Source organism: Nannobrachium achirus (genome assembly GCF_963921795.1).
Source record: "Nannobrachium achirus genome assembly, chromosome: 22".
Classification (NCBI taxonomy): domain Eukaryota; kingdom Metazoa; phylum Chordata; class Actinopteri; order Myctophiformes; family Myctophidae; genus Nannobrachium; species Nannobrachium achirus.
The window spans coordinates 38,293,067-38,312,707 of record NC_137829.1 but is presented as its reverse complement, the minus strand read 5'-3'; the positions used below and the strand labels follow the sequence as shown (position 1 = coordinate 38,312,707).

Sequence of the window (19,641 nt, the reverse complement as noted above, 5' to 3'; positions counted from 1 at the left end):
TGAATGCTTATCCGGAATTGGGTCGCGGGGGTAACAGTTCCAACTGAGACTTCCAGAGCAACTTCCAGAGCAACTTCCTCCACTCCCTCAGGGAGTATACCGAGAAGTTCTCAAGCCAGTTTGGAGATATACTCCTTCCATCTGGTCTTTGGTCTGACACAGGTTCTCCTCCCAGTGGGACGTGCATCGAGGACCTTCCTAGGAAGGCGTTCGGGGGGCATCCGTACTAGTGGTACTGTAGATAATTATAAGTAATAATGGTACTCTCAGGCGGCCAAAAGTCAGCAGAACTTGTACAGCCCAATTTAGTGTTAATTTAGATTCTTGCTTACAAAATTAACACTGGTCTCAATTCAAGCACTGTCTGCTACAACTTAGTCATTCATGAATAGTCTACTTACCAGATATAGCCTTAGTGAAAGTAACATTCGAGTAGTGCCCCCTCTGCTCAACAAGCAGACATCCGTGTGGCGTGTTGTCCAATATTATTTTTGGACATCATAGCATCAAAATAGCATCAAATTTAGAGACCAGCATTTGTCAGGCTTTTGCTAACTATTCACTCAACACCAGATTTACAAAAACAGATTTCCTCTGTGTGACGGTCAAAGATGCATAACACAGAAATAAATAAAAAATCATTCAACTTCATTGAGTCATGTGGGTGCTTATAGAGAAGGCAATGAATGACTTCACTTTGTCTTAATTTAGTTGACTGTAAGAAATCCCTGGCAAGGTTCCTGATCCTCTCTGCCTTGGAGCGTAGTGCTAATTTTGACAACACATTTTGATTTAGTTTTAGTCATAGTCTTTTCAATAAAATGACATTTAGTTTTAGTCAAGATTTTACTAAATTTAGAGTTGATTTTGTCATCATGAATGCATTCCGGCAGGCCTTGATGGCGTCAATGAAGTGAGTCCTGGGACTCTGGTGGTCATTTGAGTCCCACTAATCTTAGAGTAACTAAGTGCATTTACAATTTTGAGGTAATTTTACTTTACTGGAGTATTTCCAAATTTCAGTCCTCCGCTACATCTCAGAGGCAAATATTGTACTTTTACTCCACTACTATTATTTGAAAACTATAGTTGCTAGTTACTTTGTATATTTTGATTATTATTACAAAACATACATAAACCACTTCAGCCCTGTATACATTTTGTCCATTTCAAAATAGCCGATCTACAAGCTCACAATGTGTAAAAAATATGATTGAACTCAAGTCTCCATGGGTGAGTAACTGAGTAATCGATAGAAAGAAAGTCAGAACTACATTCTACATTTTGATGCCAATATGTATGTACTTTTACTTGTCACAGAGTATTTCTACATTGCAGTGTTGATACTTTTACTTATGACACGGGCCGAAATGATCATGTATGATACAGTAAGTCACGTGGTCTCTCTGAAAACAGTTTGAAACGGCATGTGACGTTACGTGCTGTATGTACTGCTGTATGTAGGCCTACTGTACGTCTCCTCCTCCAGCTCCCTGAGCCCCGCTGAAACAAACACACACACACACACGCACGCACGCACGCACGCGCGCACGCACGCAACCCTGTCTCCCATCTCTGCCCGTTCTGAGAGCTGATAGCCAGGGAAAGTCAAGTCACTAATTTTAGTTTTCGCCATTTCAATAAATAAGCATAAACAAACATATTCACATGAACGATGTTGATGTATCAATGAGATTAGTGTGGAAATATATTTTTTATATACAAAATACATTTTCGTGTAGAGTCACTTCCTAGTTTAGTGCGAAGAAGTTGGGTGCGAGCTGTGGGTGAGGGGAGAAATTTAGAGAATGTACAGTAAGTACAGCAAATGAATTTGATTGGCTTATTGCGCATTCCCACAATGACATCATCAAAATAATAGCAAATAAAAGAGCTGTTTTTTTGTCAGCAGCCGTTTAAGTCAGTGGTTCTCAATGTTTTCAGGCCGCAACCCCCAATATAATCATATTTTAACTGGGGACCCCCCCCCCCCAATCCTGACGAGCACTAAGAGTTGAGACATTACCTTCGTATAACACGGTGACAATAGCAGATCTACATGCTCACAACGCCGTGAGCATGTAGATCGGCTATTTTCACAATTTCTGCCTCTAATATTTGACAATTTGGCCAATGTTTAATTTGTCATTTTAGAGGAATTAAAAAGTCCTTAAACTGTCACTTAAGAAATGTGTAGATATCCTCTATAGTCTATACACTTAAACTTTATGTTGGTTTGTTTACTGTTGAGTGCGAAAACAATGAGGCTCATTAAGCTAATCATCTGGGGACCCACCAAAATCATTTGGGGACCGGGTCCCGACCCACAGGTTGAGAACCACTGGTTTAAGTAAAACAATTGACTAGATTTTCTACCAATGTCTGTACCTTGCTTGTAACTGCCAGCGTTTCCAGGCAGGAAGAGGACAGGAGCCCCCGTCAGTTTGAGAGCTCGGGTCTCCTGGGCATAGATCCCCTCCCCGTACAGGTATAGACCGTACGCTGGATACAACCTGGACACACGACGAGGCAGGGACACCCGCTGGCAACCAAAATAAACACACACACACACACACACACACACACACACACACACACACACACACACACACACACCCACACACCCACACACACACACACACACACACACTATTACACTATCATTTAATACAGGGGGATCCCTAGGGGGGCCTCAGAGTTACTGTACTACAGCGGTCTACCAAATCTTTACGTGATAGGATACAAGTAACGGAGGTGATCCGAACCTCCCCACCCGGCTTCGAACCCGGGTCTCCCGCGTAAAAGTCCAATATCTTAACCATTACTCCAAAGGGTTATCTCTATGGAATGAGGGCAGATACTAGACTTTTGAGGCTTCAGGATGGGGCTGCGACTCTCCCCGCCACATATATAGGCTATATACTTTTTTCTTCATTAACCACTTGAGCCATAGCATCCCTATTCTGAGGAGAACTACAAGCACGATTCGCACAAGCAAGCAGTGTGAGGTGTTGTGAGCTATCTATGAAATGTATGAAAAGGTTTCATCTGCTTGCCTGGCTCCAGCCCATAGACCCACCCACTCTCTGAGCAGAATGGTTCTAGCGCAGAGTCTGAAATCAGGCTATTCATCAGCAACACAATTCTATACAACATGTAAAGGGGGTCCCTGCTTCATCTCCCTCTCACCTTTGTTGAAGACCCCTGATTTATATATACAATTATTTCACAAACTTCTGTAAGTTGTGCTATACAACGCACACACACCCACCCACCCACCCCCTGAGGTAACAGGTAAGCTAGAAATCCATATGCTAGTTCAACTTTAACTGGGCCTCAATTCTGGACAATTTAAACATACCAGTGAAGGTTTATACAAAATACAAAGATGTATAAATGACATACCAAGCAAATTAAACAGTGGCACAGGACATAAGGTGACATACTGGTGTGGTTAGGCAGTGGTTCTCAACCTTTTCAGTGAAGTGACACCCACCCCCAAATAATCATATTTGAACTGGGCACTTGGAATTGTACATCTAGTTTGACATTTAGTTTGACCCCCCATCCCCATCCACAGGTTGAGAACGACAGTTTGTGGTAAACTCGATGGGAGGGAGAGCATACTGTAGCTTTATGGCTGATGATGTCACATAAAGAGTGTGGACACATAAAGAGTGTGGATCGTCCCCAAAATCACTCAGCATCAGAGATAAAATGGTTAATGGGTGCCAAATGCCAATGCAATTGGGGGTGATTGGCACAATTTCTACCTCCAAGTTATAGCTTCTCATATATAAAAAATAAAATAAAATCATAACACCCCTGGCCCTGGGAAGGGGAAAAGACATCTAAAAACGCACCTGGAAAATTGTTTCAGAATAGGTAGCTACCGTATGTAGTCTATATTTATATATACAGCTTTCAGGAAATAGCTTGATTGGCCAAATTAACAACGCATCACGTGCGCTTTTTATATTAACTCAATTGGTTCGATCAGTGTGTAGTAGAACGTCATCGCGAGCCTCGGAGTGGAATATAATGTCACTATTAATGTGTGGAGGATAACGAAAACATATAATCACGTCATCAACTACAAACCACAGTTATATTAATGATAAAAGAAAGCACTCACCCGGTACTCGGGGTATTCAAACATGTAGGTCATGCTGCATCTGTTCTCTTCAAATCCCTTCATCATCTCCCACATGCCCAACGCCAGGAGAGCCGCGAACAGACCGTACGAGACCCCGTTGAGGACCCTCATCACGTCTCACTTTATATATTTACCAACAAACATCCATCCATGTTTTCATCTCTCCTTCCTCAGACCACTTGTCTGCTCTCTCCTCCCCAGCAGGAAGGAACAGGAAGGTGTTCTGTGCGTCCCATAGGCCGAGGAGACACGCTAACAGTAGTCGTGCTGTGATTGGAGGGTCGGTTGACATGGCAACCACGGCGGTAGGTAGCCAATGCCATGTCTGTCTGTCACGACCGAGTCACGACCGTCATGGATGAACTTGAACTTGGTTTTTGCACTTGCCCCATATTTGCCGAGTACATCCACATAAACGTTCATATTTCAAATATAAAGTGCTTATCACATGGCTTCGGATGTTACAATACTGTACGGGCCCGCAGAAGTACCCGTATATTCCGTAGTCATCCCAATAAAACATTTAAATCCGATCAGTGGCCATTTTCCCCGTTACTACGCGACCCTATCGTTTGGGAGGTGGACTGCACTCTGGTATTATAACTCAATGAGAAAATGGCCATCGTTCGGATTAAATGCTTTTTTTTATTGCACAAAACGGAGATAGGGGACCCCTAACCAGTACGGACAAAATTGTAACATCCTTGGCTATGGGGTAAGCATTTTATATTTGAAACCTGAACGTTTATGTAGATGTACGGGCCACAAATAGAGACAGTGCAAATACCAGGTTAAAGTGCATCCATGACTCATCAGGGCTACCACGGCGGGTAAACCAGACCAAGAATGTATTAGAAGTTTGCATAGGAAAAGGTACAGTTTCATGACAATGCAGTTCACTGGTGGTACAACAAGGTCAACTAAAAGGATAGGCCCAAGAAAGCACATGGCTTATTTAAATCGAGATCCTTTTTTTTTAACACATATAATGACAGACAGATAGAACACAGTATACTATGCATAATAAAAACAGTCGTAAAATAAAACACATGCAAAAATAAATGGTATTTAGAACCTCACCCTCTGGCCTCTGCTCTGAGATGAACCCGAGGGTGAGTTCCGGGGCAATGGTACCCACAGACCCGCCTGACAGCCATTATTAATATTAACAGTGTGTTAAACACACCACCACCACACATTTCCAACACAACATTTGCCAAATATGTAGGCCACTGTTTGTTTTATTTCTGAATGTAAGACCTTCGAGAGGAGGCAGACATGAACTCCAATCCTTTAAATCTGGTTTTCATTTAAGCAATTATCACGTATATGTATCATATTTATATTAGGCTATATACCATGCAAAACGAGTTTGTTTATTAACTTAAGTGACTTGACTAACAAAACAGGTCAGGTCACCCACATAAGACTGTAGGTCACCTAATAGTAATACACCTATCAACCAATAATCCAATCACAGAGCTTCATCCCTACCGAGCATGGGATTGGGCTTTGATCCCACAATGGAGCCAATCAGAGCCCTAGAATGGAGAGTTGCGTCACTCCCGTTCACTTCATGGGGCCAGGTCTTCTACGCACACATCTATTGGCGTATAGTGACAAACGGCCAACCGGAAGTTTACAAAATGCATTGAAGTCTATGAGGTGTAAAGTGACAATGAACCACGTGACCAGCGCTGTTTCTGACCCCGCGGTGACACCACTCTCTGATTATACTGCTCTGGAGCCAATAAGTCACTGATTGACAGATGGGTTGACCAATGGCAAATGAGAGCCCGTGAAAACGGCCCAATTAGGTGGATGATGTTTTATGCGCTATAAATAACTTATACTATCATATCCCAGTTATATATAGAATAGTCTACAACTTGTAATTCTAGTGGAATGGAGCAGGTGAACAATTGTAGGCACATTGCATTTTAAATGTCACCTTCACAGTAATACAAATAAAGAGGGGGAAAAAAGGCATTAGCTACAGTATAGGCTATACAGTATTTATACAGTTACATCTTTATTATGACCATGCATGAAGCTGCTTTAACTGACCATGAGCTCAAATTCCTGTCATCACAGACACATGACTGAATGCTTAAAGGGGAGAACCACCCATTTTCAAAATTGAACTATGTCATTAATATACCTTTGAGTTGTTATCTGTTAATAAGAAAAAATAAGTCCCCGCCCCCCCTCTCTCATTCGTGAACAAGACCCCGAGATACTTAAACTCCTTCACCTGGAGTAAAGCCTCATTCCCTACTTGGACTGCACAATCCATCGGTTTCCTGCTGAGAACCATGGCCTCAGATTTAGAGATGCTGATCCTCATTCCATACTCACAAAAATAAATACAATGACAATCACACAATTATGTACTTTTATCTCAGGGAATGATTTTACATCCATTAACAAAATTCTGACATGACCAACATCTTTCTTTCCACACCTGTGAATACATTATTATAGCCTGGAATCCAGACTGATTTGCTACGTTCGGTGGATTTTGTTTTTTTCTAAAACAAATAACTCTGAACGTAGCAATCAGTCTGGATTTCAGGCTAAATTTCTTACATCAAGACACTTAAGAATGTAAAAAGGCTGAGAATAAGCTCACACACATCCAAGAGTGTTCACTTGCAAATGAGGTGAGGTTAACAGCTTCAGGGCAACTCAGGTGGTCTTAGGTTTGTCATTCACACAAAAAACTGAATTATCTTTCATACACATACCTGTCATTCAGACATCCACAGGATGGGACGATATGAAAATTTCATATCACGATGATTATTTGTGACAAAAGAAATCGAGCTTTACGATATTATCGCGATAATCAAAATCCATTATCATGGGGCATTTGCCAAAAAATAGCAGATCGATAAGCTCACAACGCGTTGCAACGCGATGCGTTGTGAGCTTGTAGATCGGCTATTTGTTGGCAAAGACATTTGATAGAGAGTGAAAAAAAAGACTGTATCAAGTACGTATATTATAAGTACCTTTTACCAATTATAGAGAGTTTAAATGGTACCGGATATGCAGCTCAGCAAATAAAAGGTGAATTGATCCCAGTGCATGACGGAGCACGATTTCACTATAAATTAAATCTCCACGATTATCGTGAGTGTTTTTTTCACGATAAACGATAATATCGCTTATCGTCCCATCCCTACTCTACACATGTGTCTGTTAAATATGATGGCAGTCATCTTATGTGTGTTGCTTAGTGCAGGGTTTCTCTAACTGGGTGCCTTGGCATCCAAGGGTTCCGTGACAAGTCCAGGGGTGCCGCAGAATACATAGACCCTCTGTACTTAAAACAGAACTGAGTTGCACTGCACTTGGTGCGTTCTTTTTCGATCTACACCAAACCTCTCGCCAAACATTCACCAAAAATAGCTGATCTACAAGCTCACAACATGACGCATCGTGAGCTTGTAGATCTTCTATTTATGGCGAACATTCCCCCTAGAATAGGGATGCTGAGGTTCAAGTGGTTAAATGTCAAGTACTGTATAAGGTTATTCTCAATATGTCAATAATATGGATATTATGTCAAGTTTTCCTCATGACCTGCTGTATCTTAGGTGGAATTATTTACACATTTATGTAACCATAATATGGCAAATGTAAGGTGCTGTGTAGAGAATGTACTTCATAGGTGCTGTGGATTCAAAAGTTATTTACAAGGGTGCCCTTTGAGAAAGTGTGATAGTGTGAGGGCCCTTCCTCTGTCTCCCAAAACGCTATTGGCCACCGCTTGTTCTTTGACGGGCCAAAACAGCCCCCATATTGGTTCCCCCCCCCCCCCCCCCCCATATTTGTCTATTGAAGCAGAGTTCTCTCCACAAGTAAAATGATAACTTTTGTTTTTCCAGCGTCAATTTGTCATCAGAAAGGAGAGGGAAAAGAGTGCCACAACACAGTCACAATGCATTGTGTTTTGGACAGTTATCTAAGACCACCTGCGATTGGTGTATCTACCTCATCTACTTTGAAATTAGGCGAACGATTCTTCAGCAGTGTCTATCCATCTGGTTCTTTTCAGAGGTGGCAACTCGCCGTCGTTCAATGGAGGCATCTGGAGGCTGCCGGGGAGATATATTCCTGCCTGGTTCAAGGAAACAGCAAAGAGGATACTGTGCCGTTTGCTTAAAAAGTACAGTATTTTATACTGCACACGTCACTAGGATTAGTTTCCTTAGCTCCGTCTAACCTCTGTCAATCCAACAGTTTGGAGTGCTCTATCCTTGTAATGGTCCAGTCTGGAGGCACTCCTTTAGTAAACTCCCTTTGGAATCTGCCAGACGATCAAAAAGAAAGCACAATGATTGTTATTGTATGTATGTATGTATGTATGTATGTATGTATGTATGTATGTATGTATGTATGTATGTATGTACAGTATGTATGTATGTATGTATCCCTGTAGTTGAATTACATGGATTAAAGCTAAATAAAATCTCACGACTGAAAGAATGTCGTTAGTTAGGCCAAGTCCTAATAATGTGGTTAGTGTGAAACAGTTAAAGGACAGTGTTAAATGAGTCCCCACATACTAGCACACATTATGTAGAATTATTGTGTTTTTGCACACACAAAGTGCACACGGTCAACCTTTGCTTTACAGGAAGGAAGATTGTATGTAAGAAATGTATTTTATTGCTAGTTTGATGACTTCAAATACCTTTTCCATCTTAAAACTACTACAAACTATCTACAAGCTTACAACAGGCCTATTTTCAGTGCATGGTGTGGTTTCATAGAAGACATGCTGACTTCTATGGAATCCAAATGACTGAAATCAGTCGTGGCGACTGAGAATTTTAAGATCAATGCGTGTTTACACTCCTGATACTCACTCATAAATGGCTGACAGCATTCTCTTAGTCTCCGTCGCTTCCCCTTCTCCACCAATGGACATCTGGAAGATCTGAGTTCCCTCCACGTCACTCTCAGGTAGACGTGCGCTTGTCAGGTACATGAAGCGCATCAGAATACTGACAAACTTCCTCCCTGGAAAGTAAACAGTAACATTGTATTCTTTGTATTTTATTAACCATTGGAATAATACATAGCTCACACAATATTATGAAACGACTAATACACTCTTTATTAAATATAATTAAAATTATATGATCTAGTTAGTAGCTCAGAAAACAGTTTCATTAGCCAAAGCACAACAGAAATTGCTTCTATGCTGCTGAAAGAAAACCGGTATGAGTTGAGGGGTATACTTATGTTAAAAATTACTAAAGCTAGAACAAACATTAAAGAGTGATTGTGCATTTCCTTGTTTATACTTGTGATGATATTCAATGTTTTTGATGCTACTTTATATGTTGATGAAAGGACCTCAACGGAAACAAGACCGCGAGGACTTTTTTGGGGTGTTCCTTTTAGACTGGGTGTTTGGACTGTACTTGTGCTGTACTACATTTAGTCTAATAAAATATTCAATCAATCAATCAATTCATTCATGTTCTCGAGCTTTTTCTGAGCAAATCGATGCCATCATGGTTACCGTTATCATCGTAGCTGATGCCTACGTCCCCGGCAGTTGATAACATGATCTCTTCGGGCTCTGCACAGAGAGCCTGCTTGTGACTTGATGAGAGAAGGTTGCATTTCTCCTCCAGTTTCCCAATCAGCTGTAAGGATATTCAAATGACGTGATGTCAAGGTTGAGCAAAAGGGATAGCAGGGTTAATATGGCCATATTTATTATCATCTACTGTGTTGTCTATCGTTTTAACCATATCACAGGAAGCTGAAAATGACAGTTCTATCTAGGGCTGTCAAAATTATACTACATAATCACAAATACTATATTTTTGCATAATAGTCATGACAATCTCCATATATTTTCAAAGTTTTAAAGAAAATAGTGGAAATAGCAGATCTACAAGCTCGCTTTGAGCTTGTAGATGGGCAATTTCCACAATTCCAATTTCCATATATTTGTTTTTAATGTAAGTTATTTGTCATATCTTTCCAGTGCAACTTTAGTTTACGAAGCCTACAGAAATGCTATTTTACAATGTTCAACGACAGAAACACAATTAAATCGCTAATCGCAATTATTTGAGCGACGATTAAAGTAAAATGTCATAATCGTGTGATTTCTTGTTACCATGCGGTCCAATGTGATGAGTATCAAGTGGACATTTGCCATATGAAACAGATACAGTACTGTGCTGTTTATCAGGATAGAAAGATGATTGTCTGCTTATCATAATATATAAAACAGTACATATTCTGTTCAGCACCCCAGTAGTAGGCTCTTCCCTTGTGATTGAATGCTTTTTTAGATAAAGGTGACTGAGGGTGACTAGGGTTTTTCGATTAATCGATTTTTAATCGAAATCCGGATTTTTCTTTTGGACGATTTAAAGAATAAGAAATCGTGGGAATATTCCTCCATATACCACGTCTTCCATTTCCAGTTCATCATCAGTAATACAATGCAATATTTTAAAGCCAGGTATAAACACAAACCCTGTGGTCATTACACAGTCCTCATTGTTTATAGGGAAATCGTTTATGCATTCCTGTACTTACATCTTCAGCCACAAGACCCTCCAAAGCTTCAAACTGACACTTTGACAGGAGTCTGGAAACATGGGCGAAAGCCTGCAACATCACACAGTTATGGAAAGGTCTAACTCTTTCATGAAGATTGAAGATTAAAATATCATAAAATAATACATTGATTGATGAAGATTTATTGATCCCACCCAGAGGGACATTCTTTATGAATTGAGTACAAAGGACCCCAAATATGGAAACAAACCAGCCATATAGTGCTTTCCTGGGTTTAAAATCCTCTCATTAGCAGACTATGAACTGTACTTTCCTGTGCTTGTTTTTGCAAACTGTTAATCAAGTATTCAATCAATCAATCAATCAATCAATCAATCAATTCAATACACACATATCACACAACAGCAGCAGCAACAGCAGACACAGTCAGTCGTGTTGTTTTAACTATTGATTTAAGTATTTATTAGGTTTTTGCATAGGAAAAGGTACAGTTTCATGACCGTACAGTTCACTGGTACAAGGTCAACTAAATGAAAACTCAGGTAAAGGCTAAGCTTATTTCCATTGAGGTCCTTCTCTACCAATACCGTATATACACATTAAAAAAACAACATGTTTTAATCTTAACTTCATCTAAACGTTTCAACTCACCTGTTTTGCTCCATCTGTGAATTCGTCGATATTAAAGTCCTTATCGAAGTAGGTTCTGATCATAAAGTAGTAGAACCTGGTTCGGAACCAGATGAACGGGTTGGGTATCTGGACAACCACCACTTTCTTCTGCGTTCTGCGTCCCGGAGGATCCGAGCCGTAAGATCGGACGTGTGAGGCCAGAGCCGGCGTGGAGCGGCTCAGAAGCAGACACTTCTGGGCTTTGTTAAACGTACCAGAAACGGCTGTTGTCCACCTGTTGTGGCACCGACAACAACCTCTCAGCAGCACCATGGGAAGCGCCATCTTCCTTCTCTCCTCAACTGAACCGACCTGGCAGCGTTGCCATGTCCTGTGAGAGAGATAAGCAACCAGAGGTCTAGAGCAGGGGTCTTCAACGTTTTCAGGCCAAGGACCCCTTTTGAGTGAGAAATGAAGCAGGGACCCCCTATAGCTCTGGTCCATAGCGTTAGCGGAGTTCTCCCTAACTCCACTAACGCTATGGACCAGGACCATAGGACCAGGACCCACAACCTTACCGGGCTGTTAAATCTGACCCCAGCTCCTGTGAATCTTTTTACTATTTTTACTATTTAGCCTACTAATTTTCTTCTCTTTGTTGTTGAAAGGAAAGTGGTAGAATTATACTTTAGTCGATATTTTTGTCTAGGATCATAGGCAGCGAGGGACAGATATTGATAATAAATCTGCTTGGAGGTCTGACTACAAAATGATGTCACGGCTTAAAAGCCCCTATGACCGATCATCAGTGTGTGTGTGTGTGTGTGTGTGTGTGTGTGTGTGTGTGTGTGTGTGTGTGTGTGTGTGTGTGTTTTTCATGAAAATATTTGATAACCACTGGTTTAAATAAATACATAATAAGGGTAATAATAATAATAATAATAATAATAATAATAAAAAATTGATTAAGCAAGCTTAAGCAACTATTATTACTGTTATTGTGTTTAATGTGTTATATGAGTTTTATTTTATTTTTTTATTTAAATTAAAGCCAAGTGCTTTCTTGTGCGTATCCTTTTAGTTGACCCTGTGCACCAGTGAGCTGTACTGTTATGAAACTGTACACTTTCCTATGCAAACTTCTAATACATTCTTCAATCAATCGATCAATCAATACACTTTAGAGAAAAGCCCAGAAAAAAGGTCCACTGTCACTTAGAATATGCCGACGTGGCAACACTGTCTCCTGTTCGTCTACACATATATTCCGACTGGAAACAAGATACCGGTGAATATATATACATTTTTAAATAAAGTAAACTTGCATGACTTAGTCAACGACTAATTGTCCATAATAATTAACAGGTGATTGAAGTTTAGATAGCTATTATTACCACCTTTTCTCCATTTTCTATAGCCTACTTATATTTATAGGCTAATTCACTATTATGGGGAAGGTGAACCATGTGACACCTGTTCTTCTCTCAGGAAGGAGCTGTTCTGTCTGTTATGTGCTATGGTTATGTGTGCATTGTTTTAATTTACAGAAGTACAGCAAAGTATGCATCTCAGCACTGCCACTGTGTCATGTTAAATGGAGTGTCAGGAAAATATTGCAGTACAGATCTTCACCGAGGTGGATCGAGATGTTTTTCTTGGTGACATTTATCCACAGGTACAGTACAGCAGCCTGGGATTATTAGAGCTACTGTGCAGACCTACTGCACATTATATAAACAGAGCTGCTACCTTTAAACCCATTTTAAATATTAGGCTTTTTTTTGTATACTATTTAAATTGTTTTGAGATGTGTGTGTGTGTGTGTGTGTGTGTGTGTGTGTGTGTGTGTGTGTGTGTGTGTGTGTGTGTGTGTGTTCAGTGTGTGTGTGTGTGTGTGTGTGTGTGTGTGTGTGTGTGTGTGTGTGTGTGTGTGTGTGTGTGTGCAAAAGTGACAGCAAGATTGCTGCTATTTATTTTAATTTTCAAAAAAATATCATATATAGTAGGTTTGGAAAAAGCTACTCCAAACCTACTATATATGATATAACATGTATAGCTATAACGACACAATGTGACATAGCTCTGTTTACACAATGTTGTACCCCACCCCCTCCAACTGTACATAACCCTAACCCACTTTCAACTGTTTCTATTAGGCTATATGTTGACCCTTGCTTTGGCAATGTAAACATATGTTTTCTCATGCCGATAAAGCTCCTTTGAGTTGAAATTGAATAGATTTTTATTAAAGCATACGAGCGTAAAATCTTTTACATTTCTCTTTTTTCACATACGGTTATAAATGATCATATCTCATTCATTGTGTAGCGGCGCCCAGCTGTGCTCAGAGGGGTGCATCTGGGACCCTGTATGGACACATGGACGGCTGAATACCTGGGGCAGAAGGGAGGTGACAGAGAAGTGAAGATCCACGTCTCTACTGTCCCACAGATGGACTTCCTGCACAAAAACTTTGTGTACAGGTGAGCTGACAGACAGACACACACACACACACACACACACACACGCACACACACACAGCTTATTAATCTGTCATCTATCTGGCTGTATTCACAGGACTCTGCCATTTAATGAGTTTGTAAAAAGAGCATCTGAGAAAAAACACAGTGATTTCTTCTTATGCGAGGTACGAGTTTAATATTCATTTCAGTACCGCTGTTCGGTACTTTACACTACAGCTGTCAGCTAATATGTGAACATACTATAGTTTCTGGTTTAAAAGCCATGCATTATGGCTATGGCTTTAGTATATATATCAAAAATGTACTAAATTCTACTAAATGCAATACTAATAGGCCTATATGTTTGTGACTGTGGGACTCGAGATGATGTGATATATCATCATGCAGTCCCTTTCTGTTGTCAGGATGAGAGCTACTATCTTCGATCACTGGGAGAGGACGTCCGAAAGGTATCCAGTAAAATACTAATTGTACAGTAATACACAGTACAATCCTCAGTGTGCATTTATCCATTAGTAAATCAAAGAGTGTACAAAGGTTAGCCTACAGTTATACTAGAGCCTGACCTGTCCTGTCCAATGTTAATCTTGATTTTGGAGAGTACTAGAGTCTAGTACTAGACCACAAATTACAGATGTTTTTACAGATATTTCATAAAATAATAATAACTATTATTATATTTTATTTAACCACACAAGCCCTAATCAGAACTTTTCAAAATAGCAGATATAAGCTTACACTAAAAGCATGTTACAATGTGATTGTTTTTTAAATCTTTGAAAGTCTTTTGGAAATTTCTAGTGCCCAAAATAGGGACACCAGGTTCGAAGTTGGTTACAAATCTTATAAATGCCTCTACCACAACATAAATAAATACATCAAATTAGTATATCAGCCTGGCTCTAATTTGTATGCTCAGGTTATTACCATGTTATTTCATGGTCAAAGTTACATTAGGTTTCCATAGTTATACACATCAGATCATATGTATAAAAAACAGAACCAGCAGTAGACTGATTGATTGAAGACTTTTTATTAGAAGTTTGCATAGGAAAAGGTACAGTTTCAGCACAGTACAGTTCACTGGTACAAGTGATCCATGTGATCTTGTTCCTTCCTTCCACAGGAACCTGCTGATCTGAGTAAACAGTTTCCTGAGCTGTCGGAGGACTTTCATATCCCACAGTTCTTTGCACCTGATCAGTTTTTCTCCAGTGTTTTTCGTATCAGTTCCTGTGGTCTGCAGCTGTGGACGCACTACGACGTGAGTCTACTCGCATGTTGTTTTGATAAGAAATGTGTACTAGAACAGTGATTCCCAGAATGTGACATTTTGTGATTAAAGTGCTATGCAAAATGAACAAGTGATGCACAACTCCAATCATACGCACCAATTGTAATTCCCAACAAATTGATCCAACTACTATCGTGTCTGTTGAACTGTGACCAGTAGTGTGCTAGTACAAACCTTCTCTCTCCTTGGTCTCAGGTGATGGACAATCTGCTGGCTCAGGTGACTGGGCGGAAACGTGTGGTTCTGTACAGCCCCCAGGATGCATTGCACCTCTACCTGTCAGGTGAGTGGACCACATATAGCCTAGACCAGTGGTTCTCAACCTTTTCAGGCCGCGACTTCATCTCTTTCTCAACTAAGGGGTCCTTGGACTGAGAAATGGTGAAGACCCCTGGCCTAGAGAGACAGATGCTGTGTTGTGGTGCTGCTTAATGTTCATGGTTCATTTCTCCACCAGGCGATAAATCTGAGGTCCTGGACATCGACTCCCCTGACTTAGAGCAGTTTCCTGAGTTTGTGAAGGCTCAGAGATATGAGTGTGTGCTGGAGGCTGGAGACCTGCTTTACATACCTGGTATGTCTCAACTGTTTCCTTATTCTCATGCTTTCAGTCACTTTGGAAAGTATTCTATTGACCATTATGCGACTGGACATAGACATTTCCATATGCCCTAGGTCGATCTCGAGCTGCTCCATACAGCCAATTGTCCTAATGTACAGTGCTGTTGGTCTGGGTTCTGTTTTTTATGTTCAGATTGTGAATCACATTGAGATTAGGCCAGATTGTTTCAATAATTTTCTTCCCATAATTATTGTGCTAAACAAAATAAGCGTTATTACCATTATATATTATTAACGCATATTAACTTTACCTCAGCTGTATGTATTAATTCAGGTCTATCAATATTTTGCCTTTTAGCCCTATGGTTCCATAACACCCTGGCATTAGAGTTTGGCGTGGGTGTTAATGTGTTCTGGCGCCATCTAGCTGCAGAGATTTATGATAAGAAGGACCCCTATGGAAATAAAGACCCGTTACCTGCCACCCGGGCGCTTCAGGCCATGGAGAGGGCCCTGAAGGCTCTCGACGACCTTCCACCAGACTATCAGGACTTTTATGGGCGTCGGATGGTTCAACGCATCCAACAACGTGCATACTGCGCCCCCTGTCACCCCAGTAGAACTGCACAGAACTCGACCTCTAGAAATACTTCTAGTCCCTTGGACAAACCTGGTTAAATCCACTGCAGTGGTCAAAATGTGGACCAACTTCCTCCAGACTGACAGTACTCAGGAGGGTATTGAAGTTAGGAGGATCTTGGCTTTTATTTTTTATGAATTAGCCCACTATTTTTGCACAAATAATTCCCAGGAATTGGAGCAGACTGGTGGCTCAAACAATCATACAAATATTCCCCAGAAGACATTTGTAGTACTGGAAATCTACTTTAAAGGGCAAGACCACTTTGGTAGAGGTTTGGGGTGTATAGTTGCCTTGCCATGATTTAACTCCAAAGGTGAGCAAGAAATCAACTTCCTATTTATTTTACTATTTGAAGATCCCGATCTAGATCCGCGGATCCAGATCTTCTCAATAAAGATAGTAAAATCAATAGGAAGCAAAAGGAAAGTAAGTACTGGGTTCGGTGATGGTCTACTCTATATGGTCTGTATCAGCTTTGTTTGTGTTTAGCTTACAAGGTAACTACACAACCCGAACCTCTACTTTTGCTCTTTAAAGTACAAATGTCAGCTCTACCCATAACGAAACTGGCTTCAGTCACACAAGCTCACAGGTCTAGCATAGAAACACTTATGCCAATAATACAATGTTTGACATTTTATTGCACAAAGATTAGAATTCTCTTAACGTTCTTTGAGAAACATTTTAAAGCTTTGTAAACAGTGAAGCAGCACGTTTCTAATAAACAGTCCATTCTCTATCAGAGTCCTTTTTATTAACTTCAGCAGAAATGTATTTTTACAATGGCCTTTCTTTCCTGTGAATTAACCTGCAAACCAGTGAATTCAACATTCATAAAAGTATAAGTACACTGTCTAGAACACCATGCAAGTACTTGGAACCCATAAAACAACCTACTTGTTAGGACATTACATACTGTACCCAATGAAGTGTGCATCTTATTTGTTGGTGTGGCAGGTAGCAACCTACTATTAGACATTTTCAAAGGTACTTGCATGGTGTTATTGTGTCCTTATAATTTGTACACAGAATACAGTTGAGTACAACATTTTTGAAGTAAAACATCTCAGCTTCTTCCATAAACCTAAAACAACTAAGTTTGTGTGCAAAGAGCCAACCAGTGACTTACTAATAGAGGCCTTCTAAATTATATGTGACAGAAATAAGCACCAAGTTATTATGTTGCAGTGAGGTTTGTGGAAGGAAGTACAGTAGCAGTTATGCAAGCTGCATCAATGTTCAACTTGTACTGTACCTCACAGGATTGATAACCTGTATCAGGCTATTATCGTCAATAAACGGCACAAATCTTTGAAAGCTGGTGAATAGCAAGTGCATTCTTTGCTTGTGATGGCATTCATCAGTGTTAAGAATTAATCCATATAAGCTGAAGGAAGCTTTTGTGTAGACAAAAAGTAACAAAAGAAAAGTAGATAATCATATACAGACATACAGTACACACCTAAACACAGTTAACTTTCTTTTTAATTTTTTATACTTTGGCTTTTGACGCAAATGAGGAGCATAACAAAGAACATCACTCACTCACAACTTTGCACTCGTCCAACATGCACACCAGTGCACGCACGGTCTGTTGAGACATGCGGTAATCATGTCCTCTCAGGCATGAATATAACAGTCATTCAAGGACAGTTCGTCATGATTGAATGGTTTGTTGTGTCATCTTATTAACTGGTTGAACTGGACGACGCAGCATCCCCATAATCTCCATGGCGACAAGGCAAATACATAATCTTGAAAACAGGCAGCCGAAAGGTTCCAGAAGTACAGCAATAAACAATTTGTCTCTTGTGCCAGAATGGAGGTAATTCTTGTTGTGCTAGGAGGATCCACCGTCCTCCTGTCACACTAATCCAAACATCCTGCGGACGTTTTTCCTTCATCCATGGTGCAGAACAGAGCCATCTTGTTTTCATAAAGACATGAGAGGCACCTAGAAATCCGTGTTCCCACTCCAGGTGTAATTCTAGGGAGCTCTATGGGTCTGTGTGGTACGTGCACAAACACGGAGGAATTCTCTAAGGACAAAAACAAAACGGACGGGAAAGAGATGGCACATTGCGTGTGTTTGTGTTCTCGATGAAGTATGTTTTCTTTTTTCTTCGTTTTCTTTTTTTTTTTCATAAGGTGTGTTTGCTAATAGGCAGATGACAGTGCGGACACCGTTTCCCAGATGATAGGTCAGCAGGTCGGGGCAAGAGGGCAGAGGTGACCACAGAGGTTCTTATGGCGTTGGTGCGGTTCCACGGGTTGATTTCATCTTATCAAGTCTTTTGGATAAGTGACTGTTGTTTGATTCTAGTTCGTCCACTTTGTCCAGTGCTGAGCGCAACTGTCATGTTACAGAGGAGAAAAACAGAAATGAAGGAGGATGTAAAATGAGTCAATTGCAGAGGTGGGTAGAGCAACCAAAAAACTTAACAAACAACAAGTAAAAGTAGTGTTACTTTAAAACAGTGTCAATTTCGTTGACTAACACTATGACGAAAAATGTTAGTCGACTACCTTTTTTCACTGATGAAAAACAAAAAACTAAATAAAAGACTAAATATATTGTCAATTTTGTCAAAAAATAAAAACTAGACTAAAATGTTAGGGAGGGACTAGTGGAGAAGAGATCCAGTAGAACTAAAAGACAAAAAATGTATGTTTGGTTAGACTAAAACTAAAATATTACTAAAACTAAATTAAATCTTATTCAAAAGACTATGACTAAACTAAATCAAAGTTTGCGGTCAAAATGAACACTGCTTTAAAATAATATGGCTCAAGTAAAACTAGTCATCCAAATAATTACTTGAATATGAGTAAGAAAGTATCTAGTGTAAAGACTAGTACTGAGTTACTTCATAGGATCGGAAAAAAAACATGACAAGTTGATAGATCAGCTTGTGCTGATTGGTCAGCTGTTGCAACCTCAGTCGGGACAATATGGCAGCCAGTGTTGTTTTTGACAGCAAATTTTGATTTAGTTTCAGTCATAGTCTTTTGAATAAAATGTAATTTAGTTTTAGTTATAATTTAGTCACCTGAAAAGTTTTAGTTTTAGTCTAGTTTTAGTCGACTAAATATCATAAGATTTTAGGCGACTAAATCTATGGTTGATTTAGTCAAATGAAATGTATTTTGGCAGGCCTTGATGGCATCGTAATGACTGATTTTACACTTGGTTGCGTGCTGAAAATAGCCAATCTACAAGCTCACAACGCGTGCTTGTAGATCAGCTATTTTCAGCATGCAACACCGGAGAGCAACCAAACATAAAATTACTCTCTTCTCCACCAGTCCCTCCCTAAGGTTTTAGTCTAGATTT

At 40.0% G+C, this 19,641-nt stretch overlaps 4 protein-coding genes across 4 annotated transcripts in view; 1 reads left to right on the top strand and 3 right to left on the bottom strand.

Moving 5' to 3' along the window:
* The window catches only part of pgap1 (post-GPI attachment to proteins inositol deacylase 1), a 42,301-nt gene extending 38,041 nt beyond the window's left edge, over positions 1–4,260 (bottom strand). The window contains exons 1-2 of the mRNA XM_080752506.1: positions 4,136–4,260; positions 2,389–2,542 (exon numbers count right to left, since the gene is read on the bottom strand). Of these exons, the coding sequence (XP_080608632.1) occupies positions 2,389–2,542; positions 4,136–4,210 (229 nt within the window). The 5' untranslated portion in view covers positions 4,211–4,260. The remainder of the gene's footprint in view (positions 1–2,388; positions 2,543–4,135) is intronic.
* Positions 4,261–6,620: 2,360 nt separating this feature from the next.
* Positions 6,621–11,670, bottom strand: maip1 (matrix AAA peptidase interacting protein 1). The gene is made up of 5 exons (XM_080753029.1): positions 11,366–11,670; positions 10,733–10,804; positions 9,696–9,822; positions 9,034–9,187; positions 6,621–8,471 (listed from the first exon to the last, which is right to left on the bottom strand). The coding sequence occupies exons 1-5, from the start codon at positions 11,657–11,659 to the stop codon at positions 8,393–8,395; spliced, it is 726 nt and encodes a 241-aa protein (XP_080609155.1). The 5' UTR covers positions 11,660–11,670; the 3' UTR covers positions 6,621–8,392.
* A 1,189-nt stretch (positions 11,671–12,859) lies between these two features.
* tyw5 (tRNA-yW synthesizing protein 5) lies at positions 12,860–16,916 on the top strand. The gene is made up of 8 exons (XM_080753650.1): positions 12,860–13,001; positions 13,655–13,809; positions 13,904–13,973; positions 14,214–14,258; positions 14,936–15,073; positions 15,299–15,386; positions 15,561–15,677; positions 16,023–16,916. The coding sequence occupies exons 1-8, from the start codon at positions 12,921–12,923 to the stop codon at positions 16,340–16,342; spliced, it is 1,014 nt and encodes a 337-aa protein (XP_080609776.1). The 5' UTR covers positions 12,860–12,920; the 3' UTR covers positions 16,343–16,916.
* Positions 16,917–17,042: 126 nt separating this feature from the next.
* Positions 17,043–19,641, bottom strand: part of LOC308307625 (uncharacterized protein) — a 72,501-nt gene continuing 69,902 nt past the window's right edge. The window contains exon 26 of the mRNA XM_080752891.1: positions 17,043–18,660. Coding sequence (XP_080609017.1) covers positions 18,553–18,660 — 108 coding nt within the window. The 3' untranslated portion in view covers positions 17,043–18,552. The remainder of the gene's footprint in view (positions 18,661–19,641) is intronic.